Source organism: Physeter macrocephalus, chromosome 7, assembly GCF_002837175.3.
Source record: "Physeter macrocephalus isolate SW-GA chromosome 7, ASM283717v5, whole genome shotgun sequence".
NCBI lineage: Eukaryota > Metazoa > Chordata > Mammalia > Artiodactyla > Physeteridae > Physeter > Physeter macrocephalus.
The window spans coordinates 155,736,628-155,750,109 of NC_041220.1; the positions used below are offsets into that span (position 1 = coordinate 155,736,628).

The following is a 13,482-nucleotide window of genomic DNA, read 5'->3' on the forward strand; positions in this document are numbered from 1 at the left end:
TTGCTTTCTTCACGTGCACCTTCCCTAGGAGCCGCTAGTAATGGGCTATAGGATGGAAAGCTGTTACCTCTTGTATAAGATTGAGATGCTGTTAGTACTGTAGTAAAGCCTGATTGCATGAAGAGGGTTAGTTCGGAGACGGGAGAGAATACACCTAATTCAGAAGGTGTCTGTGTCTCAACGGCATGATTAACTGGAACCAAAAGGCTGGGGGCGGGGGGGCGGGAGGATGTCAGTCTGTTCCTCACTGATCCTTGGGGACAAGAAACCTTGAAGAGCAGGAACCCCTCCAGCCCCAGTGGGGCCCACCAGGTTGGTCACCAAAGGAACAAGGCTGCCACCAAATCTGGAGTTTTAAAAATTCATCCAGAATCATCTTTTGTTCATTTTTCTTACTCCCTCTGCTTCCTTTACCTCAACCCGCATTGCACGTCAACCTTGAAGGTCATCTGCTTGCATGCTCTGTGAAGTACTGAATTCTGTAGGTTTTCGGGTACCGTAACCCTGCCTCCATTTAGAGCAAAATAAACGAGGAAGTGCTTTAAGTCTTGTAATACCATATTCAGCACTCTATAACTTGGGTTATTCTGAAAATCATCTTTGTGAGTCCAAAGAGATAAGGATAATCAAATTCTGCGTCACGTTTTATTTTACTGGATTTGTATAGAGTCTTTCTGTATCGGGGATGAATAACTGAATAACTGTGGCTTAGGTTTTCTCATATATGAAGCGGACCTGAAAATCATTTCTCAACACCAAGTTCAGAGGACGCAGCTTCATCCTGGCTACTGGTCCTAAGTATTACCAGGTATATGAGGAAGCCCATGAGTTGAAGTTACACTTAATTATGGTACAGTGTGATTTAGAGGGAATTTGAATCAGGAAGCCTCGGGGTTCAGTCCTGGATACCCTTTGCATCCGATGAGTTTGGGTGGTCTGTGCCCTTCTCTGCCCGTTTCCATCCTCGTACATTCTATGTGAAACACGGCGTTTGTCTCCCAACAAGATCGCGGTGCCTATTTCCCCCACTGAAGAAAAGCTGGTAACTCCACCAAACGCTGGGCAAGTTATACCTTCTCTCTGCGCCTTGGTTTCTTCCTCTTTATAATGGAAACACTAATGCTTTATCAGGCATTTTGTTGCATGCTGAGACAGGCTTGTGAATATCTAAAGAAATAATGTATATAGAAGTGCTGTTTAAACTGTTTGCTCAAATACAAAAGTTATTTCCATTACAATTACGACTGCCACTTATAACACAACATACCATTTGATGAGACTATTCTAAATGAGTCAAGCGCCGCAGGGCTTTACATATCTCATCTATGCGTAACATCACCGTGAGGTGGATGTTCTTATTTCCATTTCACATGGCAAACCAAGACCCAGAAAGGCCAAGTAATTCACCCAGAGCCATGAAGCTGTTAAGTGACTGTGAATTCTGATGTAAAGATGGATTCTACTTATCGTAATTAGGCTTTAAGTGGAAACATTGAGAAGGCTTTTTTTCCCCCCACTAAAGTGTATTGAGCACCTACATATGTCAAGAACCGTGCTAAGAACTGTACATTAATCACTTTGTTTATTCTTGACGACAACTCTGTGAGCTAAGCAGGGGCACATTTGTCATTTGTGATGGGGCCATCCTGTGCATTGCAGGATGTTTAGTGGCATCCTCGGCCTCTAACCGCTAGATACCAGGAGTACCGCTCCCCCTGGTTATGACCACCAAAAGTGTCTCCAGATGTTGCCACGTGTCTCGGGAGGGAATCATTGAGTTAGACCAATTCTATTTTACATGTGAAGAAAATAAGACCCAAAGGATTGACAGTCCAGAGTCACAAAGCTAGTAAGTGGCAGAATTTGAATCTGTCTGACTTGGGAGTTGGGAACCGGACCTCACATTCCTTCTCCCGTAGAGCATCCCTTTTTCTGATACTGAGGTGTGTTTCTAGCGGCCTGCAGGTGGTTTCTAATAAAGTGCTTCTCCTAGAGAAGATTTGCCATCAAGATTTGGCCCAGGATTTAGAGGCATGCACACAGGAAGTGACCATGGGTTGCTGCCTCGAATGGTCTCAGCATAAATAGTTCTGTACCTTTGCCTGTGCCCTTCATAGCTGCTCTCACTTCTTATGAAATATAAAGATCTTTTTTGTCCAGGACAGTTTCAATCTGTTGCAAATATAACACAAAGTTGCAAACCAGTTCAGTCAGTTGTTGGGAGTTTCTGGAATGACTTAAATAGCCCTGCCGATGTAGGTCGCTATTTTTACGGCTGAGCTAAGCGTTGAAAGTGGTTCACACAGCCATGATCTCAGGTTGAAGTCGTAGAACATGAGAGTTGCAAGGAATCTCAAAGCCTGGCCTGAGACAAGTGGAAACTGACCCTCGGCACCATGGATCCACACACACACATGATTCCTGGTTAAAAAACAAAACACATTTCTGATATTTTCTTCTACTTCTGCTGAACTCATCCACTTCTTAACTTATAGGAAGGTGTAACTGTTTGCTTCAGCCCCTTCCTACCCTGCTCTTGCCAGACTGGAGAAAAGTAGATGACTGAGCCTTTCACCGTCCTGCTGTTTTGAGACTGGATGCAGCCATTTGTACTTGTGTAACCACCCCAAGTCTTATATTCTCTTGAGGGTTAGGTAGAGATTTACTTAGCAAAGAATTTATAGCACATACTATAATACCATGTGCCGGGCAGCATGCTGAAATCTTTACAAAATGAAATGCATTTTGTCACTCCAAGATGTGGTCCTATTACCGCCATTTTACAGAGGAGGAGCTGGACTGAGGGGTTTCGAGAGGTTGAATAACTCACTCGAGATTATGAAAAATAAATGCCTGAATTGAAGAGAGTCTGATTGTAACTCGGTGGTTCTCAAACTCAAGTGGGCACCGGCATAGCCTGGAGGCTGGTTAAACACAAATTGCTGAGTCAGCCGCATGCCCAGAATTTCGGGTTTAGTAGGTCTTGGATGGTGCCCAAGAATTTGCATTTCTAACAGATTCACGGGTGATGCTGCTACTGGTGCACAGACCACGCCTGGCAAACCTCCTGCTCCAGCTTGCGCGCTCTTGAGCGCCACAGCCTGCCTCTCCTGCCTCTTGTGAGCTAAAAAAAATGGTAGAATGACTTGGAGCAGTAACAGCCATCTCGGGGTAGAAACTCCTGATGCCTGGGCCTCATCCGCAGCTACTCTGACTCGAATGGCTTGGCCTTGGTCCCGGGCATCTGTCGTTTACAAGTTCCCCCATGTGCTTCCAATGTGTGGTGAGGCTTCACAGACTTTGCTGATTTAGGCAGCACGTAGCAAACTTTCGTGGGTATATGAATCACCTAGGGCTGTTGACTGAATGCAGATTTTACATTTCACACAGACACCCAGGAGAAACCCGTGCTGCTGGACTTCAGCCCAAACTTTGAGTAGCAAGGACTAGTATTTCCCAAACCTCATGCTTGCCAGGTAAAATATAGGATGCCTGGTTCAATTTGAATTTTTGATAAATAGCAAATAATTATTTTTTAGTATAACTATGTCCCAAATGTTGCATGGGATGGACTTATACTAAAAATTATTTGAAATTCAATTTAAGTGTGCATTCTATATTTTGTTTTGCTTTTTGCTGAATCTAGCAACCCTACTTTTAAGGTAAGAGTCATCGGGATTACTTGTTTCAACACACACACACACACACACACACACACTCACTCACTCACTCACTCACTCACTCACTCACTCACTCACTCACTCACTCACTCACTCACTCACTCACTCACTCACTCACTCACTCACTCACTCACTCACTCACTCACTCACTCACTCACTCACTCACTCACTCACTCACTCACTCACTCACTCACTCACTCACTCACTCACTCACTCACTCACTCACTCACTCACTCACTCACTCACTCACTCACTCACTCACTCACTCACTCACTCACTCACTCACTCACTCACTCACTCACTCACTCACTCACTCACTCACTCACTCACTCATGGATATTCCTGGTTGTAATTCAGACCTGCTGAATCATAATTTCTAGAGCCTGGTAATCGTTACCAAAAACTGCAAGATGGGTTCTTGTCAGCTCAATTTGGGAAATACAGAAAATGCTGGATTTTGACCACTTGTAATCCTCATGCACCCCCAGACACATATTAGGAGGTTGTTGTTTGGTTGAATCTAGTCAAGTAGCTGAGGGTACTTCTTTTCACATTTTAGACTCATTGGTAGCAGTATTCAGTCCTGCTACTAAGGTAAAGGCAAATCAGAAAGATTCTAGGGTATGATATTTTAGCCTCTTTGATACTCTCAGAGAATCTGGGTGTTCGTTTATTTGAGGGGCTGGAGTAGGGTTTGCAGATAAAATACGGGATACCCCGTTAAATTTGAATTTCAGATAAATGAATTTTTTTTTAGTGTAAGTATTCCTCAATATTATATGAGATACACTGATGCTAAAAAATTGATATTTGTGTGAAATTCACATTTAACTGGGTGTCCCGTGTTTGTAGTTGCTAAATCTGGCAAACCGTAGGCTAGAGGGGTCCTTTCAAATAATCTCTATGGGGCCAACCTGCGTGCCGGCAGCTGAGCAGAGCTGCAGGGTTCCTATTTACAGGACAGTCGTTCGCCTCCACAGAGGGAGTCAAGAGAACCTTAGAGGCTAATAGGTCTTTGGACAGGAAAAGTAAGACCTCATTCAAAGGGGAGAAATTTGAAGAGGCCTCAGCCCCTGGGAAGGATGCCTCGGAACTCAGAGTGGACTCTTTCTGAAATGGGGGGAAATAAAGGGCATGCATCTCACACTGGGACACAGGGTCAGTGTTACAGCCAGAAGGGAGGAGTTCTGCGCAGGACTGTATTTTCATAGCAGCACCTGGTCCATCCTGAGGATAATCTCTGCATCTGAGGCTGCTCTAAAGCAAAAGGCCCAGAAGACTCTACATTTATGTGCACTGGCCCTACCGCTGCTCTCCAGGGGCCAGCTCTTTGCACTCCTGGTAGAAAAAAAACTGTCTTTCCGTAGCACTGCGGTCGGGGGCAATTGGGCATGGTAGACAGTTTGGTGCAGCCACAGAGGTGGGAGCCAGGAAAGGAGGTCCCCGGAGCATCTTCCCAGTGGAGAGCATCTGCCTGCTTCCAAGGTTGTATATTGGGGTAGACTTCCAGTAACCACACCACACAGACATAGGAGCCAAACCCCTCCTTAATTTTGACCTTCTGTCTTTGATTTGAGGATGTATGGTTAGATACTTAGAAAAGAGGTTTTTGGGGTTTTATTTCCTACTGGCACTTTAATTTGCTTTTAATTTTAATTTGCTAAGTTCTACGAATGTCATTCCGACCCATGTATTTTATGTCAACATATTAACAGGCCAACATGTAGTCGTGTCTGATTCTAATTATTCAGTGATTTGTTTTATATCAGTTGATGTCCCTTGCCCCGAATTAACTCAGTGAGTGTTTTTTCCAGTATTAGCACGGTATTTGGTGTTTTATGACAAAAGGCTTTATTTGAAAACATCTCGCTGACTGTTGTTTTTTTACTTTTTCCTGAACATACCTTACGGGACAGAATGTAGTTTATAATAAAATTTCACGCTCCCTCTTGCTCATTATTATAACCCTGTATTTTACATGTAAATTATATTAGGAAACCAGCATCTTTCTTTTAGTGATTTAGACTTCAGGGGGGAAAAAGAGAATGAAAGGAAAGAAAAGAGAAAAGAAAAGAAGACAGTTTATTTGTTTTTAATAAGTTCGCCCCCTCTGGGAAAGATGAACATTCTGATACTGGATGTAATTTAGTAATCCGGAATAAATTGTTGCATTCTCTATATAGGCCTCCTTTCACTTACAGGAATATTCTGTGCATCACCTCTTACCATACCTTTGCTTTTGCTTTTGCAAAGCTTTTTAACAACAGTATGCACTGTGTTCTTACCTGGAAGGGCTTGGTCCAAATGCATCCTCTGCTGCTGTGGAGAAATTGGCGGGCTTTTTGTAGAACCTCATGGGGGAGGGGACCAAGCCATGGGCTCTCACTGCAGGCAAGCAGCTCGCTCTTCAAACACCACCAGAGGAGACTGCCACTGCTGGCTTGGGTGTAGAGAAGAGGAACAAAAACTTGCCACGTCTGTTCGTGTAATAGTCCACGGGTGGGAATTAGCCCTGTGGTGGGCCTCTAAGTTGGCGGGACCTGTGTTAAATTTGTGAACTCTTTTGCTCCCCACGCTTTCTGAAGGATGTGGGAAAACTGAAAGGAAGTTAAAGAAAGGCAACGGAGGTCATTAAAATTCTGCAAACTAGTTCCTCTCCAGAAAACTTACAGGAAATGGGGCTGGTTTCCGTTGAGAAGCATCGGTTCATGGTCAGCTGTGTGAGTTGGGTGAGGGTGGAGGTCGGGGGTGAGATGCCCTGCATCCTGGGAAGTGAAAAGCCTCCTCTCCTCACAGACAGGTTGACACCCCCGATTTGGATGTTTGCTGCAGGAGGGCTGCCATGGACAGTTGTACAAGCTGTGCGTGTTATGCCTGGTGCAGGGGGAGGGGCGCCTCTTTCTAAGGGCTCCCAGGTTCACTATTGAGACGCTGACCGTGAGGCCCTGGAAGTGTCCTCCCTGCTCCCCGAACACACACATACACACTTTGGTTCCTGTCTGCAGTTTGGAACCACCTAGAACATCTAACAGGCCATCCAGAGTGGGGAACTTCCCCTGGAGCCACAGGACAAATGATGAAGGATGTTGGTTGATCCTAAAATGGCAGCATGTATTTCCTTCCCACGGTTAGGCTTTAAAGGAGTCTTTGGTGTTCATGAGAGAACAGTGGAATTTCTGCAGGTCCCAGGCAGCAGAGGAGCGGCCAAGATTCAGCAATGTTCCAGAGACTGGGCTTAGGCCTCTGGATGGGAATTGTCACTGTGCCACGCTGCCCATCACAGCTGCTTGTCACATGAAGTCACTTCCTTTTTCCTCTTGTTCTTGGAAAGGCAGGCTTCTAGAAAATTCTCCTTAACCTACCCTTTCATTTTGCTGACGAGTCACATTTCAGGTGTGGACTAGAAACTTTAAAAGTTAATGTGTGGATTTTCATTGCAGCATAAATGGAGAGTTCATCTAAGGTTTTATGACCAGTCACCTTGACTGGAGTGTGGTTAATATGAGTGGAAATTTTGTATTTTTGGTCACAGGAGTCCAGAAAACTGAGGCTTGGGGTTATTTGTTTAAGATCCATAAAAACAGGAATCTATTTTCATTTGTGCGTTTATATTGTGGTGTGATATCTGTCTATATGCCAAACCGTCCTAATGTCTGGTCCCAGGAATGCCTGGTGTCATGGAAAGTGTGCTAAACGTTTGTTCAGAATTGGCTTGTGTGTCCTCAGGAAAGTTACTTAAGCTTTGTGAGCCATTCATTGTTTCCTCACCTGTATAACGAGATGAGTATACTTAGCTCACAGGGCAGCTGGGAACAGCTTGCAAGATACTCTAAAGAAAGATACTGAGCATGGTACCTGACACAAAAACATTCTCATCGTTCATTTTGTCAGCTGAGGACCCAGCCCGTAATGGAGAGGAGCAAGTCCTGTGCCCCTTCTGGGGTTTGTCTCAGAAGAAGTGTTCCGGAGTCAGGTGTAATGATGCTTTGCTTTTCTTTTTTCCAGCCACAGGACAAAGTCTTCAGGCTGGCCACCTCCCTCGGGAACCTGGGGCTTGAACCAGGTGCCGCCCTATGGATGGGAGATGACGGCAAACCGGGATGGACGAGACTGCTTCATCAAGTAGGTTGAACACACGGCGTGAACAGTTTAATCTTTGGCTTTGGGGATGTCTCTGTTCTGACCCTTGGCTCCGGAGAATTAGCATACTTAAACTGGGGGCTCCTAGGCACTTGGAGGCCCTGACTCAAGCAGGTGATCCCCTGAGCCTTCCGTATCTTGTGACCTGAGGTTGCTTTGTTCTTGGACACGTGCCATCTTAGGCTAACAATTCCCAGGGTATCAGGTACTCCTGGGCCAGAGCAAACATGTATGTTACTGAATCCGAGGCCAGTTGTACTGATTGTCTGAGGCTAGTAACTAAAGTTTGACGTGGAGGAGGGTCATTTGGAAAGCCTTGTAGAAATGGTTAAGACAGGAATGTTACTGGCTCATCTGCAACTAGAAAAATCAGCTGAAAGGATTATGTGCATTACAGGTTGTACTATAAATTGGTCCCACTAACATTGGCTGAGGTTTTGGATTTTTTGTGGTGCTCTTTTTTTAAAAATTGTGGTAAAATATATATTACATAACCGTTAGGTTATTTATGTTATATATGTATAATGGCTCTGTTGTGTATAACATACTGGTAAATTTTATGTACCATCTTAACTGCCTTTAGGTGTACAATTCAGTGACATTAACTACATTCACAGTGTTTTGCAACTCTCACCACTTTCATCTTCCAGACCTTTTTCATCTTCTGCAACAGAAACTCTGTCTCCATTAAACAACAGTTTCCCACTCCCCCTCCCTTCAGCACCTGGTACCTCATATAAGTGAAATCATACAGTATTTGTACTTTTTTATCTGGCTTATTTTACTTAGCATAATGTCCTCAAGGTTCATCCATGTTGTAGAATATCTATGAATTTCATTCCTTTTAAGGCTGAATAATATTTCATTGTGTGGATAGATCCCTTTTTTTAATCCATTTATCTGTCAGGGGCCATTTGAGTTGTTTCCACCTTTTTGCTCTTGTGAATAATGCTGCTGTGAACGTCGGTATACAAGTATCTGTTTGCATCCCTGCTTTTAATTCTTTTGGGTATACACCTGGCAGTGGAATTGCTGGATCATACGGTACTTTGATGTTTACTTTTTTCAAGAATGACCAAACTGTTTTTCACAGAGGCTGCAGTGCTCTGGGTTTTTGCAGTTGTATGAAAAAAGTGCTTATATTGCACCTCTCAAAACAGCAAGAGTTCACTCTGTTTGCTTCTCCAAAGTGAAATATTCTTAATTATGAGAAGTTAGTGAAATAGATTTGAAATGAGGAAGCATGGTTGGCCTACCCTAATACAAGTGAGCAGAGGTTGGAGGCCAAGGGGGGAAGAATCTTTCAGTACCACAGGCTTGATTCTTTGTTCCAGCCAGGCTGACTATGGACTGATTAGCAAATATAGGATCTATGTGATGTAGGGGATCATTTTTATAAAAATAGAAATATGTGCCAAGATTGATTTTTGAGTATTTGGTCTTTTGGACAGCCCAGCACCTCTAAGTTAGGACTGTTGGAAAGGAGCTAGGGAAAAACTCACGTGAGTGTTGTCAGTGGTTTCCTAGTCTCTGCAGCCCAGATCTCTCCCCTTCCTAGATTTGCAGAGGGGAGAGGACCTCTCTTAAGAGTACAGTTGGTGGCTGAGGGGCTTGTTTCCTGGGTCCATCCTGGAAAGATTAAAGTTGACCTTGAATCTGATCCACTCCAGGGAGCCTGTGCAAAGTGACCCTCTGGCTCTTCAAGGCCTTCCTGAGGATATGCTCATAGAGAAACTATGGTGGAAATCTTGGCAGTGGGGATGGAATCTCTCAGAAAGCTCAGACACGAAGAAAGGCCAACGGTTTGTTTACATCCTAGATTCTGGTTCGTTAATTTTACTTTATTATTGTTATTTTTTAAATTTATTTATTTATTTATTTTTGGCTGTGTTGGATCTTCGTTGCTGTGTGCGGGCTTTCTCTAGTTGCGGTGAGTGGGGGCTGCTCTTCATTGTGGTGCGTGGGCTTCTCGTTGTGGCTTCTCTTGTTGCAGAGCACGGGCTCTAGGCCTGCAGGCTTCAGTAGTTGTGGCACGTGGGCTCAGCAGTTGTGGCTCGCGGGCTCTAGAGAGCAGGCTCAGTAGTTGTGGCGCACGGGCTTAGTTGCTCCACGGCATGTGGGATCTTCCTGGGCCAGGGCTCGAACCCGTGTCCCTTGCATTGGCAGGCAGATTCTTAACCACTGTGCCACCAAGGAAGCCCTGATTCGTTAATTTTAATAGTTTGCCGGCCACCAGGGAAGCCCTGATTCATTAATTTTAATAGTTTGCCTAAGTCCCTCATAATGGTAGAAAGGTGATATTATTTGATATTATATTGTGCCATCTATTTTGTAACATGGTTATGAATTTACGTAACTGGCACAGTTGAGGTGGCCTAGATGCTTTAACTCAAAACAATAAAAATTTCTGCCAAAGAAATGTGGTTTTAAAAGACATGGATTATGAACTTAGGAAGGTACAGCTCAGACTTCTCTGATTAAGATGGATTTTTCCTTGTCCCTGATTGGATTGAGGTTCCTGTGTATTCCAAGCCATTTGATCAATAGCCAGAAACCCAAACTATGGCCTGTTGTTTAGAGATTCTGGGATCCCCAGCTAGCTCTACAGATATGCATTTCCATCATTGTCATTGACATTTTTAAGGGCCAGCCCAGGTGTCAATTTAACATTTACACTGGCCCGATGCCAGCTGTTGCAACATGAAAGAGCAGATCAGCAACTTAATAGAGAAACCTGCAGTGATTACTAAACGGCAAGTTTTAAAACCAAAGTCACTGGTGTCACTTTTTTAAATCCGTGGAGCTTTTTTACTTGAAAAGTAAATTTCCACAGTCCTCTCAGAGACACTGTTTTAAGATGTCAAGAATGGTACTTCTGGTACAAGTGCTTGTTGTTTCTTTGTCACTAATGAGTTTTATAAATAATGAGAATCATTCTGATTTTTTCTCTTACATACTGAGCGATGTCCGTTACAAAGAGATACTCTAATTACCAAAGTTTCCAGGGAGCCTGGTTTGCAGTATGGAGTATATCTCTACTCATTAGTTTTAGAAGTTAAAAGAACAATTTGAAAATTAATCTGTGGTTAGTAATTAGCACCTTTGCATTTACTTTCCCACTCTTTTACATTTTCTCTTTGAAAGAGATGTCTTCTTTTTTTAATCTTGTCTTAAGATCTAAATGCTAACTCACATCAGACAATTCTTTCTGATGGGGGTACAACTACTTTTAAGTCATGGACAAAGCTGTGGGAGGAACCAGGGTCACCTATTCAAAGTTAGAGTCTCAGAGTTGATAATGAGATAATTCTGTTGTTATGAATCTTTCAGAATATGGCCCAGGGTAGTTCAAAATGTGTTCAAATTTCAACTTTCCTCTCCTATCCCCAGTTATTTAGAGTAGGGCTGGATAAACTGTCTTCTATTGAGTTACTAATCCATAGGGTTAAAAAAATTTTAAATGCCATTATGCACATGTTAATGTACATTTGTATAATTTTGTATAGTCTGCAGACTAGTGGTTCTCAACCTTGGCTACACATTGGAATAGCCCAAGGAGCAGTAAAATATCCTGATGCCTGGTGTCTCAGTCCATTTGGGCTGCTATAATGAAATACCAGTGACTGGTGGCTTAAACACAGACATTTATTTCTCACAGTTCTGGAGGATGTGTAGTCCAAGATCACGGTGCTAGCGTGGTCGGGTTCTTGGTGAGGGCCCTCTTCCTGGCTTGGAGAGAACTGCCTTCTTGCTTTATCCTCACATAAAGAGAGGATAGGAGAAAGAGAAATCACCTCTCTATGTCTCTTCTTATAAAAATACTTATCTCATTATGAGGGCTCCACTCTCATGAGCTAATTACCTCCCAAAAGGCCCCATCTCCTAATACCATCACATTGGGGATTAGGGTTTTAACATAAGAATTTGGGGGAACACAAACATTCGGTCCCTAGCGCTGGATCTGGGATAGAGCCTAGGAATAGAGTTTCAGAAACTCCTCAGCTGCTTCTAATGAACAGCTACGGCGGCTGCTCTGAAGCACTTATTTTTTGCATTAATGTGGAATAATTACCCCATTTTCTAGATGCTAAAACTAATCTCAGACTAATCAAAAGGCTTTCCCAAAGTTTATGCACGTGTACCAAGTCGCAAACTACTGCTCGTTCAAATACACTGGATTCTCCATTAAGAAAGGACAAGTTTTGTTGGTATTCTCAGAGAAATACAAATTACAGTTTTTTGAGGAGCAAAGAACATCGTGTAAGAAACATGACAGATGCAAAACAAAAATTTCTCGGTCCTTATTATTACCAGTTAAGAGAGCAGAAGAGGGGAAGGGAGAGAAGCAGATGGGAAGAGAGAAACTACCAAGAGAAGAGTCTCGGGAAAGAGAGTGTCCTGCTGAGAAATGGCTAATAGAGGGAGCAATGGACGGCCAGAGAAATTAAGAGAAATAGAGAAAGTGAGGTACTCTGAGACGGTTCTTATAATAATAGCATCAATAAATAATAGATGGAGGTGGATATAGTTATAGTTGTAGATATGAGTAGAGATACAGATGTAGATAAAGTTATAGAGTATAATTACATAGATATTGATACAGATATAGATGGCTATAAACATACAGAGTTGTAGATATAGATATCAATGGATATAGACTATAGATAGAGATGGAGAGCCAGACCAGTGACCATACAACCAGCTTTGCCCAGGAGGGTCCTGGTTTCTGGGTATTGTTCTCACATAATTACTGATGGCACCTCCCTTTGCTCTCAGAGTGTTCTGATTTAGATAACGTAAGGTAACTCTATATATCACACTACCAACGTTTAGAAAATTCTTGCAAGACGAAGGGTTGCATTTAATCTTGACAGCTGTCCTGTGAGGTAGTTAAAGCACATAGAGGAATCTCCTTCTTGCAGAAGAAGCTGAGGTTCACAGGGGTTGGTATCTCCACGTCCTTATGGCTAGTCAGACCCGTGTTTGCATCACACCGTCAGACTCGAAGGCCTCGGTTCTTTTGGCTCTGTTATGGAGCTTAATCCATGGTAAGCTTTGCTCACCACCCCGAGGATTCCCCAGCCCAATCAATGTATGCTCAGCTCAGCTCATCTCCACCTGTGTCTGCCATACCCTCCCCCCTCAGCATCCTTAGAAATGTTCTGGGCAGCCTGGTTGTCTGGTCATGCGCAAAAGCACTCCTTTGGTTACACCTAACGTGTGTTTCCCCCCAACATTTACTGAGCACTGCTAAATGATGAAGTTACCGAAATGAGCAAGATACAGTCTTACCTTCCAGGATCTTTTTTTTGTGTGTGTGTGGTACGCGGGCCTTCCTCTGTTGCGGCCTCTCCCGTTGCGGAGCACAGGCTCCGGACGCGCAGGCTCAGCGGCCATGGCTCACGGGCCCAGCCGCTCCGCGGCATGTGGGATCCTCCCGGACCGGGGCGCGAACCCGGTTCCCCTGCATCGGCAGGCGGACGCGCAACCACTGCGCCACCAGGGAAGCCCTCCTTCCAGGATCTTAAGAGTGTGGTGGAAGTGACCTATGAAGTAATACAATATGCTGTAGATACAGGGGAAGGCCCCAAGGAGGAAACAATCCTATCCTTTGGGAGTGGGCGTGAGGGTGCAGGCCGTTGCCATGGGCCTCACACTACAG

At 43.9% G+C, this 13,482-nt stretch overlaps 1 protein-coding gene across 1 annotated transcript in view; it reads left to right on the plus strand.

Annotated features, from left to right (window-relative positions):
• Positions 1 to 7,749: 7,749 nt before the first annotated feature.
• Positions 7,750 to 13,482, plus strand: part of FRMPD4 (FERM and PDZ domain containing 4) — a 194,514-nt gene continuing 188,781 nt past the window's right edge. Inside the window, exon 1 of the mRNA XM_024115501.1 lies at positions 7,750 to 7,802. Within this exon, the coding sequence (XP_023971269.1) occupies positions 7,765 to 7,802 (38 nt within the window). The 5' untranslated portion in view covers positions 7,750 to 7,764. The remainder of the gene's footprint in view (positions 7,803 to 13,482) is intronic.